The 26,852-nt window shown below is 41.8% G+C and overlaps 1 protein-coding gene across 1 annotated transcript; it reads left to right on the forward strand.

The window, feature by feature from the left end:
* Positions 1-619: 619 nt before the first annotated feature.
* TMEM47 (transmembrane protein 47) lies at positions 620-26,520 on the forward strand. Its single transcript, XM_074604108.1, has 3 exons — positions 620-1,097; positions 14,890-15,030; positions 22,769-26,520. The coding sequence occupies exons 1-3, from the start codon at positions 872-874 to the stop codon at positions 22,945-22,947; spliced, it is 546 nt and encodes a 181-aa protein (XP_074460209.1). The 5' UTR covers positions 620-871; the 3' UTR covers positions 22,948-26,520.
* Positions 26,521-26,852: the final 332 nt, after the last annotated feature.

A 26,852-nucleotide genomic window follows, 5' to 3' on the forward strand; every position in this document is an offset into this window, starting at 1 on the left:
CAGGAGAGGGAAGCGGGAACGGCAAGTACGTCCACGCGTGGACACCGAAATGCTGAATTATTATTATTTTTTTTTTAAACCTTCCGCTAATAACTTGCGATTTAAAGGTCACTTCAGAAAAGGAATCAAGGTCAGACGCGGCTAATCCTGCACCCGAAGCGGCCATTCCTTTCTCCCGCTTCCTCGCCCCACCTTATCGCCGAGCTGCCAGCGGGGGCGGCGGGGACCGGGGCTGCCCAGTCCCCGCTGTCCCCCCACCGCCCGCCACGGCCCGGCACGGCCCCCCGCGACACCCTTCGCTTCCACACGTGACGCCCGGCCACAGGCACGATCGCGGGGCCGCCGGGCGGACCGGTGCCCCCTCTCTCCCTCCCCTCCGGCGGGGCCGGGGATGGAGGGGTCGGGCGGCTGCCGGCGGGGGGAAAGTTGCCCAAACTTCTCCCCGGAGGGGCGGGGCGGAGCGGAGCCGGCAAGGGCCTCGCCCCCGGCCCCGGCGCACACGCCACGGCGGCTCCCGCCCCTTCCCCGGCGGAGCATGGGCCCGACCCGGCCTCGCCGCGGCCGCCACCTCCCCCGGCAGGGGCGGGCAGGGGGAGGAGCGCGTCGGGCCGGGCCGGGCGGTGCCGGGGGGGGGAACGAGGGGGGGCTGCTGCACCTGATACACCGGGGCGGGAGCGCGGCGAAAGAGAGAGGGAGGGAGCGGCGCTGCCCGCCGCCTGCGAACGCCTCTCCCCGCCGTTAGTCAGCGCTGGTCTCGCTGCTTCTCCCTTCTCCCGCCCCTTCTGCGCGGAGCTGGGCTTTCGCTCCTGTTCCCCTCGGGGCCGGCGGCAGCGCGTCCTCCTCTTCCTCCTCCTCCTTCCCCCTGGGCCCCATGGCTTCGGCCGGCAGCGGCATGGAGGAGGTGCGCGTCTCGGTGCTGACCCCGCTGAAGCTGGTGGGGCTGGTGTGCATCTTCCTGGCGCTGTGCCTGGACCTGGGAGCCGTGCTCAGCCCCGCCTGGGTGACGGCGGACCACCAGTACTACCTGTCCCTCTGGGAGTCCTGCCGCAAGCCCGGCAACTTGGACAGCTGGCTCTGCGAGTCGACGCTGCACAGCGGTGAGATACGGCTGCCCCGGGACCCGCCCCGGCTCCGCTCCCTCCCCCGCCAGCAGCACCCTGACCCCCCAGCCGCCCTCTGCCTGGCCGCTGCCCCGTCCCTCCTTCGGCCCTTTCTGCCTCCCCCCTCCCCCGCTTCCCGCTCCCCCGGCCTCACCCCGAGCGCTGAGACTTACCGCTAACACCCCCCCACCCCCCGTGCCCTGGCTGCCCCGCCAGCATCACCCGAGCCGCCGCTCCTTCATCCCCCTTTCCCCCCGGCACTGTGTCCCAGCCCCTTCCCGGGGCCATCCCACCACCCCGAGTCGGAGCAGTGCCCGGGGCCCTGCCCCGCCACCCACCGCTCCCCCTAGGGCTCCTTGGCTCGCCCGCTGCCGCCCCGCACCTCCTCCCGGCACCTTTGTCCTCCCGCCCCCCGCGCCCCTCCCGTTCCCGAGCTGCTTCGTCCATCCTCCTCATCCTCCTCCCCGCTTCCCCGGTCCCGCCGCTCGCTCTCCCTGTCCTCCTCATCCTCCTCCCTGCCTCCCCGGTCCCGCCGCTCGCCCTCCCCGGGCTGCGCGGCCCCGGCCCCGCTTCTCCCCGGCTGGCGGGCTGGGGGGAAGGTGGCGGCTGTCTCTGTGCATGGCGAGTGCTGGGGGTGGGAGGCACTGGGAGTCCCCGCTCGGCTCGTCCCTCTGCCTGCGAGGCGGTCTGGGGCGCAGGAGAGACGTGAGGTTGGCTTCTGTGAGCGAAAGGGGTGGCTGATTTCATGTGTGCCTTTGACTCTGTTTTCACGAAACATTCCGGGTTTGGACTAGTTCTGATGATTTTTCCAAGTGGCAGTCCTTTTCGTGTAGTGAGAAGCTGTTGGGGATCAAGGATCTTATAATTTACACACACCCCCCTCCACCCCTATCCCCCGAAGTCACTAGTCGTGGAAAGTTGGGGTTTCCTAACCAAAAGCGATCGCTATTTTGTCCCGAGTGAGGCCGCCTGGGCTCTGGCTCTGGCTCTGGCTCGCTCTCTGTCCCCCTGGTTGTGCTTGTGTGTGGCTTTCTCTAGCAAGTACTGATCTTCCCATCGCCTTTCATACTCCTCCGCCTTCTTGCCACAATCCCTCTTTCGATTTCTTGCTGCTCATTCGTTCTTCAGCTTTCTAGGTCTTTGGTCATAGATTATTTTTTTATTATTATTTTTTTTTTTAATGTCATTTCACTATTGCTTGGAGTACTAAAAAAAAAAAAGGTTGTGAGTGATAAAAACAAGCTGCCTGTTGAATATTTTTCAGTAAATTCTTTTGTGGTACCACAATTGTTTAGGTTTTCGTGGTTTGTTTTATTTACTTTATGCCTGATAGCAACTTCTGGAGTCCCAACAGAAACAGTGACAAATGAAGCCAGCCTCTTCCCCCCCCACCCCCCGGCCCTTTTTCGTCCCCATCCCTGTCCTCCCCACACACATGCTTGCATGGCTAAATCATCCATTTGGATCGCTGTGCTCTCCGGTTGGGTAAATCATCCAGAGACAAGATGTTTCTTTTGGGAAAGAAGGCAAGGGGCTGGCTGTATATTCTAGATGCTTTCCTTTCTCCTTGCTTCTCTGAAATCCTTGTATAGGTTCTGGGAAATAACTGATCTCTGCTTGAGTAGAAATTGCACAGGTTCCTTTGCTGCTGTGCTCCCCCCCCCTTTTTTTTTTTTTCCTGTTGTTGTGTGGAGTAATATTTGAGGGTTTGAATGTTGTTTGGGGTTTTGTTTTAAATCATGTAATGCCAAAACGACTTGTAAAGAAATGTCGGTTTCAATCAGTTACCAGGGCATCTACACAAACTTTGGAGAGCTTTCTTTTCCTTCCCCAGTATAAATGGAAATTTATGTAGGAATGTCAGCTTCTACGTGTCTCCTTAGCAACGTGAATCCTTTGCCCCTTCTCCCTGTCTCCTGAAATAGTATCCCCTTGATTGCAGAAAGACTTTTCAGATGGCTTGAATGAGAACCTGCTCCAAATCCCGCCCCCCCCCCCCCCCCCCCCCCCCCCAACCTCCGCACATGCTTTCTTGGGCTCCCCCCTCAATCCATCTCCCCCCCCCACACGCATGTGTGTGTACATACACACACACACGCAGAAGTGGGACAATAAGAAAGCAGGACAGCTTATGGAACGGCCTTAAAAAGACGCTAATCTCTCTTGTTGCTTTATTGGTCACCTGTCTGTCGATGGGAAGGTGGAAGATGAATGGGTGAGCACGGAAAGGAATGAAATGTGGTTTTGTTTGGATACTGAGTGCTGAAAATTTGCCCTCTCCTGGTGTTTTCTTCTAGCCTGTGCAACAATTCCTGCCTGTCCAGTTTTATTCAAGTTTCTTGAATGAGCTTTACTTATTTTCCTTAGATACTTTCCACTCAAGTGGAGCCAGGTTTCACAAGCTGCTGGAGAAGAAGTGAATGATTGTTTTATTTGAGGTGACTGGAATAAACCCTTCATTTTCCTCATGTTTGGCACACAATGCTGTACTCAGAGGAGACCTGAAATACGAGAAACTGTACTGTTCTCCCTTTGCCTTCTGTGTTACGGTTCCCATTAAAATCAATGGGAAGGCTCCCAGTAAGTTCACCAGGTTGGATTGGGCTCGTATTCGAGACCATTTTGTGTGCTTGCCTTAGTATTTGAAGTGCACTTTCCTCCTACGTCAAGAATATAGCAAGCGGTATATTTTGGAGAGAGTAGAGAGCTCCCACAGGGAAAGCTCTTTTAGCTTGATACCGGTGCAAGCAGCTTTGCAGCTAGCTAGCTGTGAAAAGCTGTAGTACACACAGGAAAAAGGCATCTGCACCCATGGTTTTAAGAGATTTACTTCATCATCCCTTGAAGGAGAGCACCTCAAGTGGCACCATCAAGGGCAAGCTCATGTTAGAAACTGTTAAAGCATATTCGAGGTTTAATTAAAAACCTTTGTTGTAATTAGATGTAGGACCCCTGACTGCTATCAAAAGGGCAACTTAGTAGTGGAAAGCAGAGGGAAATGTACAGAGCATTATTACATTGGCTGTTATAGCAGGAGATAATCCCTCTCGGTTTTCCTTGAGATTTGCTAGTGGTTGGAGTATGTGTTCTTGCACTGTTTTGAGGGCTTTTTGTGTAGCTTGCAAACAATCCTTTGCTCTTGCACTGCTTTTAAAGTTGTGTGAGTGCTTCACGATACTGCTGGTTCAAGTATGTAAAATAGTCAAACTAATTTTTAGGAATCTGAAGATTATATCTTATCTTAATTTACTTTTCCTCTTTTTGAGTCTTTAGGGTTTATGTAAATCACCTCTTCAGTTTTTTTCCTCGTAATTGCAGGAGCAGGAAAGTTATTCTTGCATGTCCCTTGTCTGCCTCTTCCCGTGATGAAATTCTAAAATTCCCACTAATAGCAACTTCAGGAGCTGAAAAACTAACAAAATTGCCTGTATGGAAAGCTTCGTGATAAAATCTTGAGATCCAGCAATGCTGCTTTACAGTTTCACCAGCTGTCTGGGCATAAAATTATTTTCTATGATCAAAGCTTAACTTGGCTAATGCACAAGTTGTCTTTAAGTCAGCTGTATTTTAAACTCATGTGCTAAACTAAAAAAAAAAAACAACTTGCAGGGTTTGGAGTGTTCCTTTGGTGTCTCGAAACAAAATTTTTTTTTAGACCTCATTTGAAGTGGTTTATGTTTAATTTGTGATGGTTCATTTGCAGATTTATCAGGAGTTGAGAGTTATGTATGAATATTTATTTCTATCGCAGCATCTGCCTAAAATTAAATGTATCTTTTGTACGACGGTGTGTTCTGTCTGTACGTGTACAGGTAGTTATCTTCTTCCTGCAGAATTAATAACAGTAAATTTGAATGTATGCAATAGACTGCAGCCATTATAGTTCTTTAAATCAAAGATATGTAAATATGATGTGGAAGACATAAATGGTTCCATAGAATCTGATCCACAGGTAAATGTTGTGTATTTTGGCTTTGATACATGTATATGCTATTCATAGAAAACAATGGCTCCTTCTCAGCATTTCAGTTTATTGTGAAAATAGCATATATAAAAGTACGTTTGAATGGTTTCATACTGGTTAACTATATTGAATCTGATTTATGGGGGGGGGGGGGGGGGGAATCTGACTTTGTAACTTCTCAACCTGTGTATGTGTTTATGCAATATTCAGTTTTCTATAAGGTCATTATACTCTTAAGAACTGTCCACGAATGTTTAAAAGACAGAACAATATCAAGGAAGTAAGTGCAACACAGTCTCTGTATATGTTGAAACTTAGTGGCAAACACCATAAAGGTAAACTTAACTTACAGCATAATGCAGTAAAATAACTTGAGTCTATTTTTATGCTTATAATTCTATTTTAATTTATTTTTAAAATAAAGCATCAGAGGCTGCTCATTTGGTAGCACTTGAAGGGGTTTAACCTTAATTATACATTAGATGCAGATACGTGAATTAACATGGCTCAGTAGTCTTGGATGGTATCTGCTTGTTTTGAATCTAAGGAGTTGTTCCAAGGGGAAATTGCTTAGCTCAAAAGCAGCTTCCTCATTAGAAGATCTGGATCATTGCTCAGAGTTGATGTTGACACATATTTGTAAGAAGCTCAGCAAGGCTGATAGTTTGCTATAAGATGTCATAAGAAGAACAAGTGTAATTTTATTAAGTCTGAAGAAAGTGGCTTATACAATGTAAGGAGCAATTAATAAAACATTCCTTCTGGTTTTGAAAACTGTAGTCTGTTGTTTTGCATAGTGCTCTCTTTAATAGTCGTCCCCAACACTTCATATGTAAAATCAAAAGCCACACTACTTCAAACTCACCGTCTAAGACCCTGAGCAAGCTGAGCTAACTTTGAAGTTGAGTCTGACTTGGAGATTAGCCCTGCTTTCCATGGGGACCTGGACTAGATGACCTCCAGAGGTCCTTCTCAACCGAAATTATTCTGTGATTCTATGATGACTGATACTCTGTTTATGCCTGGTATCTTCCTGGCTCCTTCAACGTGTTCAAAATGCCTTGAATTTGTTAACTACCTGTCACAGTAGCCCCAGATAGACTGTTTTAAGGTACACTCCCTCTTTTACAAATGGACCTGTTATTTTAGCCTCAGGTGTCCAAAGGCCATGCTCTGTGGGCACAGCAGATCCCACTGTTCAGTAGTCTGGAACTTTTAGTAGGATGGAGGCTTTCACCCACCCTCTCCAACCAGCTAAGAGATGTGGTTACAGCACATCCGTGTGTACTGCACACTGTGGGTTTATCTGATCAGATCAAGAGCAACATACATTTTGTCATTGATAATACTCTTTTTTTTTTTTTTTTTTTTTAAAAGGAAGACTTCCAGCCTTAGCAGGCTATTGGTACTGCTGTTGTTCATTGCAGTTTTAAAATCATTAATGTATCCTGTTGCTTTAAGTCTTGTTTATTTAATAAAGAAGTCTTGCACCAGTAAGTGAAAAGATGTTCCTTGTGTTAGGAATGATATAAGTGGTTTAAATATTTGATGAGATTTTATATTTAGAATCCTGTAGAGAGTAACCTTGCCTCTGTTACTGATTTGTGGCCAAAGATGACCACATAAGATTCAAGGTAACAACCAGGTGCTCTTATGTGTTTTCACTTGTTCCATTTCTATAATATAAGGGCCATCATTTTGATGGGAAGTACTCCTTGAACTATTTTAAATGCTAATTGTTTTTCTGAAGGAACAGTGGAACGAGTTTTGAAAATTGCAAAAGATTGCCAGTTTGCTTGAAGAGCATCGGTAACTGTGGGAAATAATTACATTCCCGCTCCAATATGAAGTGTAATTCTTCCTTCTTCAGATTGCTAAAATGTAGTAGTATATATAGAAGAGGTCAGAAAAGGTGAGCTTTTCTTGAAAAGCTTGTGTAACACATCTCCCACACTTCTCTCCTAATGACATAATTCTAAGATTTCCAGGTTTTTGTGAGGTTCTTGGAGTTGTGGGTGTGTGTTTTGTTGTTTGTTTTTTTTTTTTCTTGAATGAGTGAATATCCAATAATTAAAATGCCACAGTAGTGAGCTCGTCTCAGAAGAATGCCTTGTATCCAATGGAAGAAGTGCCTGAGAACAGGCTGTACTATTCTGTGAATGAATTATAGATTACATGACTTTCTGTAATGCTGTGCTTGTCTTGAAGTCCTCTGTTGGCGAAAGTGATGTGCGATGCATGTTGCCTTTAAATAATAAAATAAAGATCTATATAATGGCAGCACTTAACTCTTTATTTGAAGGTGCACTTCATTTAACGTATTTTACGCCATGATTTTAGAAATACAGGCAGGCTACGGCTCAGAGAGCAGCTGTACAAAAAAACCCTCAAAGTGTATATATTTTGTATAAATAAGGAATGTAAGCTTTAATCTTCAGGAGAGATGTGTGTCGTGGGCAGATGTGCAAGCACCTGCTATGTTTCAAGTTGCTCGTACATCTGTAACCCGCCCAGGCATTAGACTGTCTTGTCTTGCAAAATCTGTCCTCTTTGCACAACAGCAGAGTTGCTTACCATAATTTTATTGCTTTTGTTGTTCCGGGCGATCTCCTGTAGAGACAGGAGATAAAACTTGGGGTGGTGTCAAAGCGCACAGAAAGGTTGGGTCCGGCAGTCTCGGGGCCACACACAGTCTTATGGACACGGCAGCTGAAAGGGAGACATCAGGCAGATTAATGCCATCTGTATCTTAGGAGATACTGCCATAGAGTTGATCCTGAGAAACTGAGACCATTTCTTCTTTGTGTGCTGCTCTCTTCTCTGGGAACCAAACTATCCCCTGTGTGCCCAGTGGCACCTTCAGGTGGAAGGCAGGAGAGCTCTGCTTGCCATTGAAAGGTGAGTGGAGCCTGCACCACGGCTGCCTAGTGAGTCCCCCCACCATGCAAGCACGTCCTTCCCAGGCTGAGGAAGGTGGGTGGTAGAGCACCTACTGCCCAGAGCATCCTGCCAGCGGGCTGTTATCTTGCCTGGAATGGAGCTGGCCTCTTCCCCTCTGATCATGGTTATCTTGCTGTGGAGGAAAGGAAAGCCGTGGGAGGAGCCTGAGCAAGAGGGATGCAATTCTGTAGGTGGCTGCAAAGGACTTTTCCCTCAACTCTGAGAGCCCTGAGTCTGGTCTACCTTGTGCTTGGCACTCTTTAGATGTTGGTGGAAAGGTTTGTAAACAGCACTGAAAAGGTGTAAAGGACCAATTAGGTAAGAGGCACTTCAAAGCAAGACTCAGATTTGGGTTCCCTCCTACCTGGTTGTTCACAGACCCTATGGATCTCATGTTTGTCTTTTTCCAGCTTGGGTCTAGCAGACGGAAGACCTTTCAGTCTACCCTAGTGGTTAAGAAATTCCTCTGGGCAATGGGAGCAGAGGTTCAAGTCTGGAGTTGGAGCTGGGAAGCAAAGACCTTGCAGTTTCTGAGAAGTCCTCTAGCCCCTGGTATATTGCAGCTAATTAGTCAGCTGCCATCGTTAGCCATTAGCATCATTCTGTGTCTCAGCAAGACATAGGTGGACCTGGGTTTGTCCTAGTTAGCTGTTTTTTGGACACGTCTCTGGGCTTGTTCTATTTTCCTTTGACTGGCTCTAAATGACTTTCCACGTGGCATCAGGAACACTAAATCATCCTACAAGCGTCTTGTACAGTAAATGGAAAGTGACTGATGCCTTCTGTGGAGCCTCTGAATCGTCCTTAGGAGGCACTTAGGGATTTTCGCACCCAGCATAAAATGCTCAAATTTCTCTTTGGGTGTTGTCAGAATCCTGGTGAATCATAGCTATGAGAAAGCCTTACTGTTAAGCCCACCTGTGTTGTGCAGGACTTGGATTATCGAGGGCTTTGTCCTGCATGCTGCTGTGTGTGGATGAAGACCGATTTCTTAGGTAATAGCTCAGTGCATAAATCTCCTCTTGAAGAAGCAGCAGAAAATGTTTGTTTTTTTTTTTTTTCTCTTCCACAAACAGCTTCTTTTTAACATATCTGTGACCTCACATAATATTTCATGTGTTCAAATTCATGGCTTTCAGAAGAAAGCCTTGTTGTAGCATGTTTGAGTTCAGTCTGAAGGAAATTATGCATTCAGCCGCAGCTGGCTGGTTCCCACAGCTCTGGTAACGCTTTTTAGGTGTCTCAGTACTTCGAGGATACACGCACAAGCATTTTCATACTTTAGAAAAATCTTATTCTCAATCAATAAAATAAGAAGAAAATGTAAAAGCCTGAGTATGTCTGTGCAGCAGCTAGCAGTAGTAGTCATGCTAGACAAACTGACAATGAGGACAAAATATTTATTTATTGTGATTTTTGTACAAGGCTCCACTGTGGAAAGCTGGGGCTAGAGCAACTTACTGGAGGTTTGGCATGGATCCTGCCAGGAAGCGCTTCTCTCTGCAGTGTGCAGAAGTGTACGCTACAGGGTCTCAAAACTCTATGCTTGTGGGCTGGCTGTACAAGAGTGGAGGAGTGTGGACCGAGTAACGTATGGACAGTGGGCTTCCCGGATTTAGCCAGTATTCCCTTATCCAGAGCAGAAGTCATCTGAGCAGCTCCTTAAAAACCCATGATTTTGGCTCAGGTGAGGTTCCAAAGGACTGACTTCTCTGTGGAATAATTTTATGTGAGAACTTAAGGGTGACTGCAGTACTTATTTTGCACTCCGTATTTCCACTGAATTCAGAGGAGCTTGGCCTTACACAGAAGTGTGTGCATCTGGTCGTGCTGAAGGAAGAGGAAGTCTTACTGACCGTGCAACAAATGCACTTCTCAAAACTAGATTCTACCTTTCTGGTTTTATATAATCACTACACTTTTTAAACTTTCATTGGCTATTTGATGGCTAAGTTGATGAGTGTTTATAAACTTAGAAATAGTTTTGAATATGAAGCAATTAGGATTATCTCTAGCTATCTTATTTATCTTAGTTGATTGTTATGACATTCAGTGGGTTATATTTAATTTTCTATGCGTGGGTGCCTCAACTTTCTATGCTTTGTTTGACATGTTCTTTCAAATTCATTATTCTTGAATTTGAATGCGGTATTACAACTTCTAAGAATACTTATTGGCTGAGGGCAGATAAGTGGAAGCTTTGCAATGAATCAGAAAAACTTACCTAAGAATGTTGTTCTGTTTTGTTGCTTACCAAGGTTTTGTTTAGTGCTAGAAGGTCAGTTGTTACCTTCATCGTGTAACAGCTGCGTGCATTTTCTTACTTCAGCCTCCATGAGAGGACTTGGTGGAGAACCATTGTTTGAAAGAAAGGAATACTTAATTGTTTCTTAAGAGATTAATTCAGTTCACTTGCTTCATTTGAAAGAGCCATATACACAAATGTTTTACATATTCCACAATATGTTTGCATGTCTACAACTTCTTTTACTGTATGTCATGGTTTGGGCCAGATTGGACAATAGTGAGACGACAGACAAAATGTTTAATTTTGGGGGAGCTTGCTGAAAACTATGAAATCTATGACAATGCTAGCCTTTTGCGTTGGTCTTTCTTGTGTTAAGAAATGACCTATTTATTAAAAGAAACATTTCAGAACTTTGAGATGTTTTCTTCTTCTGTTATGGCTTTTCCTGATTTTATGCTAGTACTGAAGTATTATTTTGCCCAAGAAATAGAGCAGATAGAGCTGCTCTTAATTAAAAATGAATATACGGCTTAAAGCCTTAAGTCATTTCATTTTGGGGGGAAGAGGGGAGGAGAGTCACACATTTCAATGTGCAATTAACACTGTGATTCTGTATCATGAGGAAACAGGCAGAATTTCCAAGGAGCAATGAGACCAAGCTGTCCTTACAAAAAGGCACTGACTTACTTATGTATGAGACGTTAACTGAAAAGGAACATTATCATCATGGTTTGGGGGTTTGTTTATTTTTTTACTAAAGATGGTAATTTTTATAAATTTTACACCATATATATTTTGAAAAAATCTGTTAAGTACCTAGGTTCGTATTTATATATATTTCCAAATATTCAAATCCACATCCCTAAACTAATAGGAAAAATGTTGTAATAAAAATTACGCAAACGCTACCATCGCCGTCAGAACTGCAGTATGTATTTCCCATGGCTATAGACATTGTGATGCTTCTTGTGCAGTAGAAACACGTGTTTGGATTTTCAGACCTAAAAATAGTATATATGAAGTGAGGGTTTTTGTAAGAAATCTTATCTTGGGTTACTTAATGATTGTCAAAATGTATTAATTCTAGTTGTTCAGATGGGATAGGTGACAGCATTAGTGTAGTTCTTAACATATTGCTGAGATCGTGAACACTGAAAAAATCTGAAGTCATGCTTTCTGTTGACACTACAGTTATAAACCAGCAAAGCAACTTAATTTGGGCATGACTGTGAGATGAAAGGGCTTTTTAAAATCTAAAAGTTTATTAGGATTTGTAGAAGTGCAATTTTAGTAGTTCCTGACATTTTTCTTAGATAGTGGATGTATAGTGTAAATAAATTGTAGTGATGTATAGCGAAAAATACTGATGTACATTCTTAAAGTGTAACCAGATTGTGTTTTGAATCCAGGAAACTAATAATGATCATCTATAAGGTCCCATTTTGCTCATGTTTATGCACGTTTTCTATCTCTAAGAACAAGCAGCCTCGCTGAACTGCCAAGGCTCCTGAACTGAGTATAGTAACTTATTTGCAAGATTGGTGCGTGCCTAGAAATGGTGCAAGTATACTTTGGATACTCTAAAGTAGGCTTATGACGTTTATGTTCTGTGTACCAATAACACTATGTAACAGAGCAACCTGCTGTTCCCATTTTGATGCTGTGTGTTATAAATCACTCCTGGGTAGTCCGAGGAAAACTACGGATTTTTATTGTAGAAAACTGTGTTTGCTGTATGTGGTTATATTGTTGTAGCTATCTAACTTACAGGGTGTTCTTCCTTCAGAGGCAGCGATTCGATTTTCTTTGGATGTTTCTTTTCTTTTGTGTAAAGTCCAGTGGCCTGGATTTTTTCTTAAAAAATAATTGCTGTTAAGTACAAGGCCCATGCAGAAGGTTTTACTTCCTTAATCCAACATAAGCTTTATTTTGTCACCAGATTAAATGGCTTTCAGAATGGAAAGTTAAGATTTTTCTAAGATGACAAGGAGATTTAAACATGTAGTTTCCATGGTAGTCAACACAGGAAAATTCATTCCAGTATTCTTTGTGCACTAACGCCTGACCTTCATGATGTTCTTTAACCAGAATCCTTCTCAGCTGCAGCTCAAGGTAGAGGCTGGTGGCATTGTATGCTCTTGTAAACAGAGGCTGGAGGTAGAGAGGCAATTCCAGACATTGTGGCCCAGAGCACAACGTTCAGCACCTGATCCTCAGCTAGTAGTGAGGAACATTAAGACCCTCAGTTTTTTTGCCACTGTCAACATCACTGAGTAGGTTCTCTTAGTCAAGAAATTATTTTGGTTTAAGCCAGATCTTTTTTAGTTGGGAGTGTAGGTGTTTTCCAACACTGATTTGTCCTTCTACCTCCCACGTCAAAACTATAGTAAGGTACTCTGTCTATTTTTTAACCTTTCCAAAATCCATAGATATATCTGTCGTGGAAGCTAAATTATATTCTAACCCCACACTCCTATCATCTTTGCCTTAGTTATTTTCACTTGTTTGGTGGTCTTGCCAATGTGGTTTTGGAAAGCAATAGGATACTCAACTTTTTTTTCCATTTAGTTGAAAGGTGTGCAGCATTGGAGTAGTGTTTGCATTAGACTTCGGTGTCTGATCAATGTGAAGACAACATTTAATATTTTATTATTTGTAGTGGCTTTCAAAAATCTTAGTTTCTGAGTTTTCCCATCTGGCACTTTGATTTATTTCACCGATTTTGTATGGCTTTTAACTTTGGGGCGATATGGATTTATGTGTCTAGTCTTTGTATCTGTGTAATTTTCTAGTGCAAGGATTCCTTTCATGTTGTTCCAAAGTGGTCCATTCTGTTTATTTATTTCTGTATTTTATATCTGTAATGCACTCTGATATTGGAAGAATACTTTCTAAATCATCAGTACACTAACCACTTGGTGTTTCTGAAGGATCATGGCAACATTAAAAACCACTCTTCATAACATTCCCGTCCATAACTAAAATCGCATTTCCAACCCAATAATAGTAAAGCAGTGGGACACAGCAAACTGACGTTAAAGCTTGCATGCTTAAGGCAGGAGAAAGATTGTTCCCAGCCTTGGTGTTTGGTCCAGTAAGAAAACAAGGAGTTAAAAGAGCTTGGAAGGTCGAGTACTTAGTAATTAAAGTATTAGTAAACATGACTGGTTTTCTAAAAAGAATGAAAATGAATGTGTGTACTTGCACCAGCACACCTTTAAAATGACTTTCTCGTTTAGCAATGCTTTTATACCTCTTCTGTTCACTTTCTTCTTTTAATCTCCTTCATCCTTTTTCATATAGTATAGGAAGGCTTTGTGGTGCTAATGGCTGCCAGCCTTCCATTCCCAAACCCCACAGCTGCACTGTCGGTACCTTCAGCAGCTTAGCTCCCTCTTGAAGCTGGATGTACTGTTTTTTCAAACACGGAATTTTGCTCTTTTTGAAAAGAGAATGTGGATTTTTGTTGTTCTTCGTATTTTAGTAACCTTAAGATCTCCAAATTTATTTTGGAAATAATTAATCTTATTGTCTTTGAATTGTGTAACACATTCGGCCATTTTGTTCCAAATATCATATGGATTGCTAGTATTTTCAAAGTAATGAGATGCATTGGATCCATAGGTCTTTTTTCCACAAGCTGACTTTAGATGATCTTCCTTGAACTACTATTTAGTAGTCATAAACAGTAAATAGTGATCTGAATCTTTTTGTTGATGCCCGTTATTGCAGAGAGGCAAGGTCTTAAATACTGTTTTGCAAGGAGAGACAGCACGAAGCCTGTGCCTTTCTAAAATCCTACAGACGCTTTTAAGTTAGATCTTTGATGCTGTATAGACCCGTAGTGGCCATCAGCTTGCAAATGGATTTTGTTTTATATGGTATAAGACAGCAAGGATGTTGTTTGTAACTGCATCCATTATGTATGAAAATAACTAGAAAATACACTGGGCCAAGTCCAGAAGTTGCTCTGGGGAGAAGAAAAGAAAAACTGACACTTTAGGATAACCAATGTTTTAAAATAGGCTTCGGATTTGACTCAGTCTACATCTAATGATCAGTACTGCCTTTATAAGGGCTTAACTTTCACCTTTTTTAGTGTTGAAAATGATTTATTTTTTATTCCTTCGAGCATCTCTTTCCTTTACCTTAGTTTTGTTATTCCTATTATGTGGCCTTGGTACTTCCCAAGTGAGGTGTGTATGTGACGATCCTCCATGCATTTCCCTTCCTATGTCACCCTAATCAGCTCAAACAGAGGTTTGACTTTCATCTGTGGGAAAGGTACGACAGACTGGGGTCAGCTAACACACGCTAGCTAATCCTGACCCAGCCTCAATTGCTCGTTCTAAATTGGACAAAACCAGGGGACCAAATCATTCAGTCTTACCTGAGCCAAAATCCCAGCGAGGCCAACTAAGCCTTGGAAAAGTGTGGGAGGTTGCGGCACTTTGCTCCTGAGTTGCATCTGTTGTATAAAGGTGTTTCACTAATGAGGAGAAAAGGAATCCAAAGCCCAGTTGTTTATTTACCGGAGCTGTGATGCAGACTCCTCATATTCTGCTGTTTCTGCCTATGGGCTTGTTTTACTGAAATTGTACTATTATTTTTTCCCCCCCTCTCTTTTTCACCCCTAGACTGGCAGATAGCTACTCTAGCTCTGCTGTTGGGTGGTGCTGCCATCATTCTCATCGCTTTCCTGGTTGGGTTGATCTCTATCTGCGTGGGATCTCGGAGGCGGTTCTACAGACCAGTCGCAGTCATGCTCTTTGCTGCAGGTAAGCAGATTACTGGCACCATTATGAAAATTTCATGAGAGCAGCTTCACTTTTGTGAAGGAAGACGTGCCTTGTTCTGCATACTAATTCAGAGGCATTTGGTTTACTTCTGTGTTAACTCCGGTGAGGTTTTTCAGGATACCGGTTCCGCACAGCATCAGTCATTTTTGCAGTTGCACATAATGGTTCATAAACAATTATTTATTTGCATTATATTTATTGTTTTGTGACATACATGCAGCAGGGGCAACTACAGAGGATAAATCTCAAAGTACTATTTTTAGTCTGTGACTTTGTGCTGCTTGATGTCCCCATTTTTATTCTTCATACAAAGCCATTTATGTTATTTTAATGTTCTTGCTTTTACAATTTTAAAACAGGATAATTAACGCTCAAATGTCAACCCTTGAAGCCCTACATGTGAAAATAAATAGGATTGTGTTGCAAGGTGTTTATGTATGCCTCTGTGCCACGAGGAATTCATTTTATTGTGTCAGCTTGCTTGCTTGGTTATTAATTTACCAAGCTGTCACAGTTCAGTCCCTGTTTGGTTTTAAAAACATGAAAATGGAACAGTTTATATAGACTATCACAAAATCTTAAGGGAGACCTATGAATCTGAATTGTCCGTAAGACTGGTCCAGTGAGGTATAATTACAATATCAAATCATTTCCTTTTGTACACGCTGGTGTTTTGGGGCTTAGTCAGCACTGGTGTTTCTGTTTCTCCTGAGACTCACCGAGCATGGTTCAACTTCATCCTGTCACTCATTTCTGCATTGGAACCAGGAGCTTAAGCCCCTTCAGATAGCACGTAATGAAGAGGATGACAGAACCTAGTCTTCGGGATGTATTAAAAAAAAAAGCCACTTACAAGGAAGGATGTGAAAAGATAACGGGCGCAGAATTTGCAGGGTATTGAGGGATGAAACAAAGCTCCAGGGAAGGCTCCTGCTGCCCCCTGCTGTTAACGATACCTTGATTGAGCCACAGCTCTTTAAGATGCACTTTTATTTGCTCAAGAAATGTTGGTAGGTTGTATTTCGCTTGCTTTTAGCAAATGAATGCAACCTTGGATCGGATTTCCTGAGCGGAAATCGTATCTTTTTGTTCTATGTGTCGTATTGCTTGCTAGGTTGAATGAATAAAGGCACTGGTGCCATTATATTAAAATTTAGTATTAATTCTGAGGTTACAAAGCATACTGGGCAATTAACTTTGGAAATGGGGTTATTGAATTTCTGTAGTGGTTCCTTATTTGGATTTTGACTTAATTTCTTGTAACAATGTGTCAATAACTTAGTGTATGGCTGAACAATTACTATCTTGCCATATTGCTCATATAGTATATAGCAAAGTTTGTACTAAAAAAAAAAAAAGAAAGCAAAAAAAAGTTGTCAAATCCCACTGTTTTTCTTAATGGTTAATCTATTTTCCTCTGCATAAAAGTAGTTCTGGTCTTTACTACAAAAGTTAGGAAGGAAGGGACATTTAAAGCTTACTTGGGTCAAAAAAGGAAAATACCTTGGTGCTTTATCTCATGAGTGGTGTTCATCTCTTTCCTTTGCCTCTGTGTGTGTGTATATGCACATGTATTTTAAATAGCCATGACCTGAAGCATATAATAAGAAGAGAGATGTTGAGGCCAAGACAGCCTACCCCATTCTTCTTCATTATCTGGCAATTCTGAGGAGAATCCTTTTGGGACTTGATGCTGACATTGTTAGTGTCATTTCCTACAGATCTTATCTTGGATGGCAGCTATTTTTAGAGGTGAATATGGACTGGCATATCTTGGAAGAATTACGGAAAGGGTCTTCTACTGAAAAGCGGAAAATTAAGATTGCAGCACAGTGGAATTTATGACTTATGCATCTGTCCATGGATTCAAACCTTCACCTGTGGATTTCACAGAAGATCTTTGAGGATAAAACCTGCCCCAGCCTGTGAATCTGCTGACAAGACCAAGTATTCTGTATGACTCTGGTTAAGACTCTACCAGCTGCCTCTGCAGGAAGGACATAGGACGAATTGCCCAGAGATAGTTAATGATCTGTGTGAGTGTCAGGTAGAAAACATCACTGTGTGGGAGAAAGGAAAAAATGGAAAAGTGGTTTCCAGGCACTTTAGTACCAAAACAGTTGGCTCCAGGTTTTTTTTTTTCTTCTAGTTTTGATTTTTTTGTTGTTGTTGTTTTTTTTCTCAGCTTCAGATTTCAGTTAGCGACTCTGTAGGTGAGGAAGAAGATTGACTGACTAGGACTGGAAGACTTGAAAAAGCAAAGGGACAAAAAGATAACACAACCTAGATACTGAGAATAAGCCAGCAAGTGATCAACAGATGTGAATGTGTTTAAAATATGTACTGTCAGCTCTGCCTAATGGGGAGAGGGACAGGAATACCTCAAATAACGGAAAAATGTGCAGCACTTGCAGGACGCTCTTGTGTGGAGCCACCTTGGCTCATACAGCTCTTCCCAGCATTTCTGGTTCTAGTAGAGGTCACTAGTTTATGTACTTGCTGGGGCATCTTAGTGCTCATGAACCAAACTGTCCCTGAAAGCTGCATCCTCAAAAATACAAGCTCGCAAACTTGTCAGTGTAGGAGTCTCATGATGTGGTTACCAGATAACTGAGTGCTAACTGAGCTTTAATTTAGGGGTAGAAAGAGGAAGTGCAATTGTTGAAAGTCCATAAAAGCAAACAAAAAGGTAATTTAAAAGACATTTGCCTTCTGGGGCTATGTTTCACCAATGTTTGGAAGAATAATCTGTTGAGGTTAGTAAGCTTTTAACACATTTCACAGGATGCTTTTACATATAAGCTAGGGAAACAGTGGCTAAGTGAAAGTATTAGAGGTGAGACAGTAAAAAAAAAATGATGGCAGATAATATTTGGAGAATACTTAGAGGATCTGTCTTTCCATTCTGACAGAGAGTCAAAGCACAGTCTGGCTGGATTGCATCCTGAGTTCTGTGCTATTACCTATTTTCATAATGATGGGGAAGATAGAATAAAAGGCTACTTGTCAGATTTTACAATGCAGCTAGAAAAAATTGCAGATACATTGGAGAACAGAATCTGATTTTGAGAAATTGATAGAATGGTCTGAAAAAGTAGGACTGACTTCAGTAGGATGTAGCACAAGTTGCTACAGGGCAGCAAAAAGAACCATAGCATCAAAGAAGTAATGATAGGAAAGATACTCTGTAGGTCATGTAGTCCAACCGTCTTCTTGAGGCAGGAAAATCGCTAACACTAGGTCAATCAGCTGCAGCTTTGGCTGGACCAGTCTCGAAGAACTCCAAGGATGAAGATTCCACAACCTCTCCAAGCATATTGTCCTGGTGCCATACTACCCTCCTTATGATATTTCTTTCTTTCCTGATGTCCATCCTCAATTTCTGAAACTGAGATTTGTGTCCGTTGCTGTTACTTTAGGTTACCTGACACTGCAAAGAGGAGGTGGTGGGTTTTTTTCTGTTGAGGCTGCAGCTACATTTTTGGCTAACTGTAGGATGGTTTGAAATAGGTCCTTATCCACCGTCTCATGAGTCTAAAGAAACCTAGCTCCCTCATCCTCCTCTTAAGGATGATTTGCTCTAGGATTCTGATTATCTTGGCAGCTCTTTGGACCCTTGTCCTTAGTTGGTGAATCCATGTTGGCTACCAATTGCTGCTTTGTTCTGCATGTGCTTGGTGGTGGATTCCAAGGGGATGTACTCCATAATGTTTCCAGGGATTGAATTGAGGCTGACCAGCCTATAATTCTGTGGATTTTTCACTTCTAGCCTTTTTAAAGATTGACACAACATTAACCATTTTCCATTCATCTGAATATCTCCTGGTCAGTGTTTTTGCATAGGTGATAGGGGGCCCAAGATCACATTGGCCAACTCCTTCATCATCATTGGGTCAATTCCATCTGTCCCCATAGCTATGGTTGCAACTTTAAATCATCCCTAACTTGCTCCTGCACTGCTGACACCCTCCTAAACCATGCCACTTAGAGGTTTTGGAGAGTGTGTCATGGTGCATCATCTGTCACTAGTCTGGCTTTCCTGTCCATCATTATATAAATATGTTTTCTGAACTACACTTTGCAACTAATGCACCTGTGGAAATCCTTCTTTATTACCCTTTTTGCCATTTCCCAGCTTAATGTTGGGCTCCAGCTGGGCTTCAAACTTCCTGATTTTCTATCTAAGTATCAAAACAGTGCTTTTATACTCCCCTCTTATTGTCTGTCCTTGTTTCCTGCTCCTGTGTGCCCCTTTTCTTGCACATTCATTGAGAAACTCCCTGTTTGACCAGCTGGGCCTCCTGCTGAAATTCCTGGCCTTCCTGTGTAGCGGGCTGGTCTGTTCTTGAGCTAACAATATTTTCAAAATCAGCACGGAGCCCCTCTCTCTTCATGCTGCTTCCCAATTAATTGCACAGGTTGTATTAAGTACAAACAGCTTTCTAGTTAGCAGTTGCATGTGTGTTAATCTTTGAAACAGCAACTGAGCAGGAGGAATGGTGTAGAGAACAGAAATACAGAACTTAGTAGACAGCAGCACTGCTTCAATAAATATAGACCAATTAGAAAGCCACATTGTAAGGTTTTCTGGACAGCAAAACTGTTATAGTCAAACATTTGAACAAGGAAAAAAAGATTACATTTTCCTAGTTTGAAAGCGTTTGTTGTGGTTTTTGCATGTTTAATATGGTGAGTACATATAATTGCATATATTTTGTGTAAATGGAACAAAACTAGTATTCTTGTTCCTGTGCAATTGTCTTGCAAGCATCATAGTGCTAGTCATAAAAATGAGTCTAAACTTGAAGTGAATAGTCTAGTTTGAGATGACTAGTCTTTTTTGAGTAGCATGTTGAAGTGGAATTTATTTTTTTTCAAGGTTTCTTTTACAGCCTTTTTTTCTACAGAAAAAGGCTAGTGCTTTTGAAGAAACGTAATACATACACTTCCTATAAGCAGGTCAAAATAGCATGAAGTTCCTTTAAATTCATTGGAAGCAGATCAGTAGTTGCAAGTATTGGTTTTAACATCTTTTTTGGGTCATACTGGTCATTTTTCATAGCTTCACTAACTGTTGTTTCTAGCCTACACAGGTCTCTTCCCCCTTTACAGGGAGCAACAATGATTAGAGGCAAAAAAAGTGCAAAGCAAGGGCAGTATTATGCAGTGTAGTTGTTTCCACCGGCCAGTTGCTGCCAGCACTTTCTTTGAGTTTTTCAGTAGCGTAGCTGGGCCAGTAGTAGCAAAAGCAGGAACCCTCACTGCAAAAATGTCTAAAATGCCTGTTGTGGGTGTTGCTCCTTTAGCCGCATGTTCCTCTTCCAACAGAATCACTCTTTTGTTTTGTTTTGACAAGTCCAATCTGTAAAATAGAATTCAGCATACTTCATGTGTTAGATTGAGGGAAGATGGAGAGCTTCCTTGGTTGGCACTTGACGTGCACACAACAGAGCAATTCCTGTGTTGACTCAGCAGAGATGCTGCGGCCCCAGTTCGGGAAGCCACTGAAGAACTTGCTTATATCCATCCATCTCAGGAAATCCTTTTTGACTTTGAATGGTCTTAAAGATGTGTCTGAAAGCTGAGCATATGTTCAGGTATTTTTGAGTGTAATGATGCTCTCATTATACAGAATTGGAATGCATAATCTTTTCATAAGTGTAGGCGCTTCCCCTAGTGTACCCTGTCAAAATTTCTCCAGTGTTGCGCAGTGTTTTGCGAGCTGGCATACAAAAAATATATTAAAATGGAATAACATGAAGTAACACTTCAATAACTTTAGGATTAAAAAAATCCTGTGGATTTTAGTATCCACATCAGAAAATCCACTATGCAAACATTATTCAGATTGCCAGTCTCAAGTAAGAGTCCAAAGACTAGTCTGTAGGCTAAGTGGACGGGGAGGGGAGAAGAACTTTTCAATGAGTGTTTTGTAAAGTGTTATCACCAAGGATGAGTAGTGAACATTGGAAATCGTTTCCCCATACCAGTCTCCATCCAGATGACAGGAGAGCGTTAGTCTCCGGAGCTAATGAAAGGTGCCAGTCTGACAACACTAAAGAGTGCGTGGGGGACTTAAAAGGCAAATGAGAGATTTTGTGCAAAGTGTTCAAGCAATAGGAGAATACAATTAATGTTATTTTCCTGTCATTTCTTAGTGAAATTTCAGAAGGCCTTCTGTAGTCCGAAGCAGTCTTCCTTTCTGTTATCCACTGGCATTTTATATTGGTGCTGGCTTTATAACAATTCTCTAAATAGCGTTCGTTCTTCTTACGATACCTGATAAAGTGTAAAAAATGCCCCAGTCAGTGTTAAAGAAAGTAGTTATTATGGCATTACGTTGCATACCATTGGACTTTCATCAGCATATGTCTCAGGCCTGCAAATACTTAAGCACGTGCTTAACTTTGTGGATGTGCCCACCGTGACTGTAATCTGGGGGCTGGGGTGGCTTCCAGAGGCAGCCACGTGCTGAAGTCTTTACAAATCGCTAGTGTAAAATGCTGGAAGGGAGCGTTGCCATAAGGCCATATCATATATTTGAGGGGCAAAAAGGATGTTTTGTACGTTCCTCTGATGTTTTGCCCTTTGTGGGTGGCAGAACTAGAGGCCTGAAGAATCCCTACATCATACAGCTTGTTCATGTCTTCAAACCAAGTGTAATTTTCACCTGCTTACTTTGGAAACTCTTGTCCCAATTTTCTGTTAACAGTGCGCCTGAATTTAAAAGAGAATGGATGACGATGAGACTGAAATCTTCTTGTGAAAACTGGGGTTTTTCATCTGTGTATTTTCCTTTTCAGGTTACTGTATGTGGGTTTTTTTGATGTAGCACAATAATTAACAGGTTTGCTGAATTCCACGCAGCAGATGTGTGGATCAGGCTGCAGATCTGGCTCTCTCAGAGGCAGTGCTGTAGAGAGTAATGATTTTTATGCTTTTTACTGCCTTGGATTTGATCTGTTTTGTTAGCTTTTTTTCATCACGAGGCATTTCTGACCCACCCCCTAAATTCGTAATAATAATAAATTCGTAATGGCAATGTTTTGCCAGTTGGAAGTTTAGTGACTGATCAGACTTTATAGATTCCTTGGTAATCTGTGTAACAATATCATTAATTCTGATTACAGTACACAGTAATGCATACGAAAAATGTAATTCAGTGAGTCTCTACTGAACATAAATAAGTATCAACTACTACAATGAATTATTTCTAGGCTATTAAATTATTTGATTCTGAGCTATATTTCTTAATATTCGTTTATTCTTGATTCTCATTTTGACTTATTTATAAGGGTTTTAGAACAAGTGTTTGTTTATTCTTGCTTCTCATTTTGACTTATTTATAATAGCTATAGAACAAGTGATCTTAGTTTTGTTATTATGGAAGGAGAAATGACTGCAAACCGAAATACAAAGGAGAGACAGAAAAGAATTGGGAAAAGATTGCTTTCGTTGTTTATTTCATGGACACCTGAAAAATCATCATTATACCATAGCAATAACATTTGTTCATCAAAGAGGGAATATGGAGGAACTGCTCTGTTCTCTGTCAATGAAACGAAGGTGATTTTTTCTTCAAAAGGAGCAGTACTTACAAGCTAAAAATGCACCAAGAGCATTTTAAATGTGAATTTTAGTTATGTGATGTTTTCCTCATTTTATGGAAATTAATTAAGGCTTCTTCTGACATTTGTTGGTTTTTTTTCTCTTTCAGTTGTTCTTCAGGTCTGCAGCTTAGTCCTTTACCCAATCAAGTTCATCGAAACGGTCAGCTTGAAAATATACCACGAGTTCAACTGGGGCTATGGCCTGGCTTGGGGCGCAACTATATTTTCATTTGGGGGTGCCATTCTTTATTGCCTGAACCCTAAGAACTATGAAGACTATTACTAGGATCGTTTAATGGAAAGAAAAATAACAAAAGGATTACCCCATCTTTTCTAACTCACAGTTTTTTTAGAACACTTGTGGAGCACCAAACAGTCTGCTCTGTTGATAAAATAGCCTTTGCCTTTTGGGTGTGAACACTATAACCAGCTTTTCCAACCATTTAAAAGAACTGCAAACACTAGGATTGCTGATCTTACGTAGGCAGATGCTGCAAGCTGCTGATACATAAGCTTCATTTTTCCTGACAACAAGCAAAAGGATCTATGTGACACCGATCATTGTGAGAAAACTAGTTGGAATGAGAATGCAACGCCAGCATCTGCTATTGCCTTCAGGGGAGCAGCTGGTATAGGCTCCATTTAGAAGTTTCCCTGTATCATAGCGGATTCAGATGTCTGATAAGCAGGCAATGGCATCTTGTACAATAGGCTGTGTTGGCCCCTTGTTACTTGCTCAAAAAAGCTCTTAAGGAATTAGTTGCAAGCGACTGTGTTGAGGGCAGTGAATGTAACTGGTTAATGACTGGTCTGATATCTGCATTCAACAGTTTTCTGGGAGAATAATAATTAAAAAAAACCCAACAAGCCACTAACCGCACAGGATTTCATGAATTGGTAATCGACATCACCGTGCCAGCTGTAGCAGATTGTTGAAGGAAGTCCAAACCCGGAGACATGTGCTTCTGACTGTGTAGTTGGAAGTTGTCTCAGCTCTGAGTGTTTTGCTGGGAGGGTGGAAGTAAGGGGGGGTAGAAAAAGACCTGATCTGTCCCCGAGGCATCTAAAATGCATGAACGAATTGCAGTTGTCCTAAGTACCCGTTTAACTTCATGAAAAGAATGCATATGAAACAAGTTCAGTTATATTTTTGAAAGATATTTGTTAGTATAAATGAATATATATAGTACAAATACAAATGCAGAGGGAGAGAGACAATTCGTCTTAAAATTGTAATATGAGCTGTGATGCAGTGGTTAAAATACTAACTTTGTACACATTCTTGAGAGTCTTGGATTGGTACCCCCAATTACGGCTGTTGTTGCAAAATAAACATAAAATGGTTTGTCTTCTGTATATGCCCTTGTACAGACTCTGTGTTATGGGAAATGCTTAAAAGTTCACATCAAGTTAAAGTAGAACTGGATGAAATAACTATTTGCTATTCCATGTGTAATCTAGTAATTACTAAAAATTGTTTTCTAAGGCTGTTGTAATGAAAAAACTGCCATTTTTTAAAATCTGGTTAGGTTGCAAGTGTCTCTGATCATCAAGAATGCAGCTGAGACCCCATCATGTCCATCTTAAAGCATTAGCACTGCAGGAGGTAATCTCTTGTTTATAAAAGCTGAGTTTACAATGGACTGGCTGGTGATTATGTACATCTAATTACTCCTTGCTTAGTATGTTTCCCACTTAAAACATCCAGAGACTGTACACGTGAAATGAAACCCAAGATAAAATAGGGAGAACTTTTACATGAACTTAATCCGCATCACTTTTATTTTTGTTTATGATTTGCTTATTTGGATATTTTAAATTAATTATGAGCATATTTTTATACAATTCTAATCTTTAGAAATGACTATTTTTTTTAATGGAGAAATTTAAAATATATTCTATGTGAACCTCTGCAGACGCAGGTATGCTGGGGTTGCACGTCCACCTCTATACCAATGGATTTGCTGGTGCCATGGAAAAGGCTGCTGAATGACTCGATGTTGAGACCGCATCTACGGTGTTAATGCCTGGGCCACTGTTCACAAGGCGCAGAGGTTCTGCGGCCACCGTGGGACCACAGGGCTGCCTTTAGGGGATTGTTGTGAAAGTATTGCTGACGTACGGAGATGGTTTATAAAACTCTGGGGCTCTCGAGTTAAATCTTTACTGCCATGGCAGAATATTCCGTGTCAGCAGTCTTTCCAGGACCAGTGGTGATTAATTAGATTAGAGGGAGCAAAATGATAGCTTGACTTGGAAGGGATTGTATGGCAATGCCTGGAGAACAAAAAGGATGGGAGGAAAAATTATGTCTACTTGTTTCACAGGCGCCAGAGAGCATTTGTAACTCTGCCTTTTTTCCTGAGACTGGCTTAAGGCGGATATTCAGTATATAGTTAACTCTGTATCTTTCTGAACAGCTGTGTAGTTCTGCTTTTATTTAGCAGCATGGAGAACATTGTAGTTTGGCATGGGAATTAGGTTTACGTAGAGAAGCCCACTGTGAGAAGATGTCTGTACCTTTCTAGGAGAACAGTGTTTCGGTGCTGATGTTGCCTGCGCTGACAAGAAGGTGCAGTGCTGGACCTGTATCATTTCTACTAATTTATCAAGTAGTTTTTCTTTATGTAGAGTTTGAGCGAAAACAAACGTCAGGCCTAAGGCATATACAAATTAATGGCATGCACTCCGAAAGTCACCCGGCTCTTAATATGAAAGATGTTCAGGCAAAAAAAATCTACAAACGTGCATGCCCAAAGACAAGGTTCTTCATTCGTATTTGAGTCAGAGATCTGATTTTCAGTCTCAACGCCTGCATTTCCTCTTGAAGATAATGCAGTCTATTACGACTCTCGAACTCCTCAGGTCTTTTGCGTTTGGGTGTCTAGGATTGGTTTAGGTACCTACCTTTAGCTTAGGTTGCTACTGCCATTTCTTTTTTTTCCCCTTACCATTGCCAATTTCAGCAAGCATTCTGTTTCTCGGCACTGAACTAAAAGTAAATACGGCATTACACTGATTTTTTTTTTTTCCAGCCACAAAAAGGATACATATGTGTCTTGACTGTACGTACGACAAATCCATCATTTTGTACGTTGTGCTTGTGTCATGCCACCGTTACTTCAGTTGTTTGGTTTTATCTCACTGGCAGGATGATTCTCTCACACAACAAATCCATTTTTTTTCTTCTAAATATATATGAATAAATATATATATATAGCAAACTTGCAAGCAGGGCTAGTTATTTGTATTTTTTAAGCTTAAAGTATACCGTCCGGTGCTGACAAGTACCTAGCACCTCTTCTGGATTTCTTGCACAACTTCGTTTAGCTTTTGTAAATTTTAAAAACAAATATAGAGACACCTGTGTGTTTGAAATATAAATGATATATATGGATTAGCATGTAACTGTATATTATTAAACATGCAATGAACTGGCTGGTAAGTGAAGTCTAATCTTATGGCTAGCAATGTAATTTATTCAGACTGTATTTTTGTACAGAGCAGTGCACACTAACCTATTGCCTCTGTGTCCTCTATAATGCCTAAAACTGTGCCTAGAAATTTCATTTCTGTCTTTAAAGGAAAAAAAAAAAAGAGAACTAAATGCTTCATGTTGTTGATGGTTTTTCTGATGTTGTTCTTTATTTATTTTTGAGAAGTGTATGGTATGTTTATTAAATGAATCCATCAAAATATGGTTTGTTTTAAATGGTCATTGTTAGCAGGGAAAGACATTTTTTTTATCAAGACTTTTAAGTTTGCAGTTTTAATACCATTTCTGCATTTCACGATTTTCGTAGCTTACATGAAGTTATATGTGAAAAGGTAACTGAAATAAAAAAAATTGTTACGCTAACCAAGTGTGCCTGTTTTGCTCCGAGTGGAATATATATGTACACAGCTGAATCTGGCCCTGGTTTTCTGGTGGGCAGGCTGAGAAGGAACAGTCTGCTTAGGCTGATGAATACGCTGGTATTCCGTTACCATGCTAAAGGGTTCTTATCAAAATACACAGGGGGAGAAAGGGAGAGGTGCAGGATCTTGCTGATGTAACCCCTCCCTCTCACCTGGCCATAGAACAGGTGTCTGGGTGTCACAGAGCCCATACTGCCTTTAGAAATATGGAAGTAATTGTCACCTCAGAAAACCAAATTGCTTTTAATGTGGTAAATAACAAGGCCATGTGTT

This window comes from Larus michahellis, chromosome 1 (genome assembly GCF_964199755.1).
Source record: "Larus michahellis chromosome 1, bLarMic1.1, whole genome shotgun sequence".
In the NCBI taxonomy this organism is placed as follows: Eukaryota; Metazoa; Chordata; class Aves; order Charadriiformes; family Laridae; genus Larus; species Larus michahellis.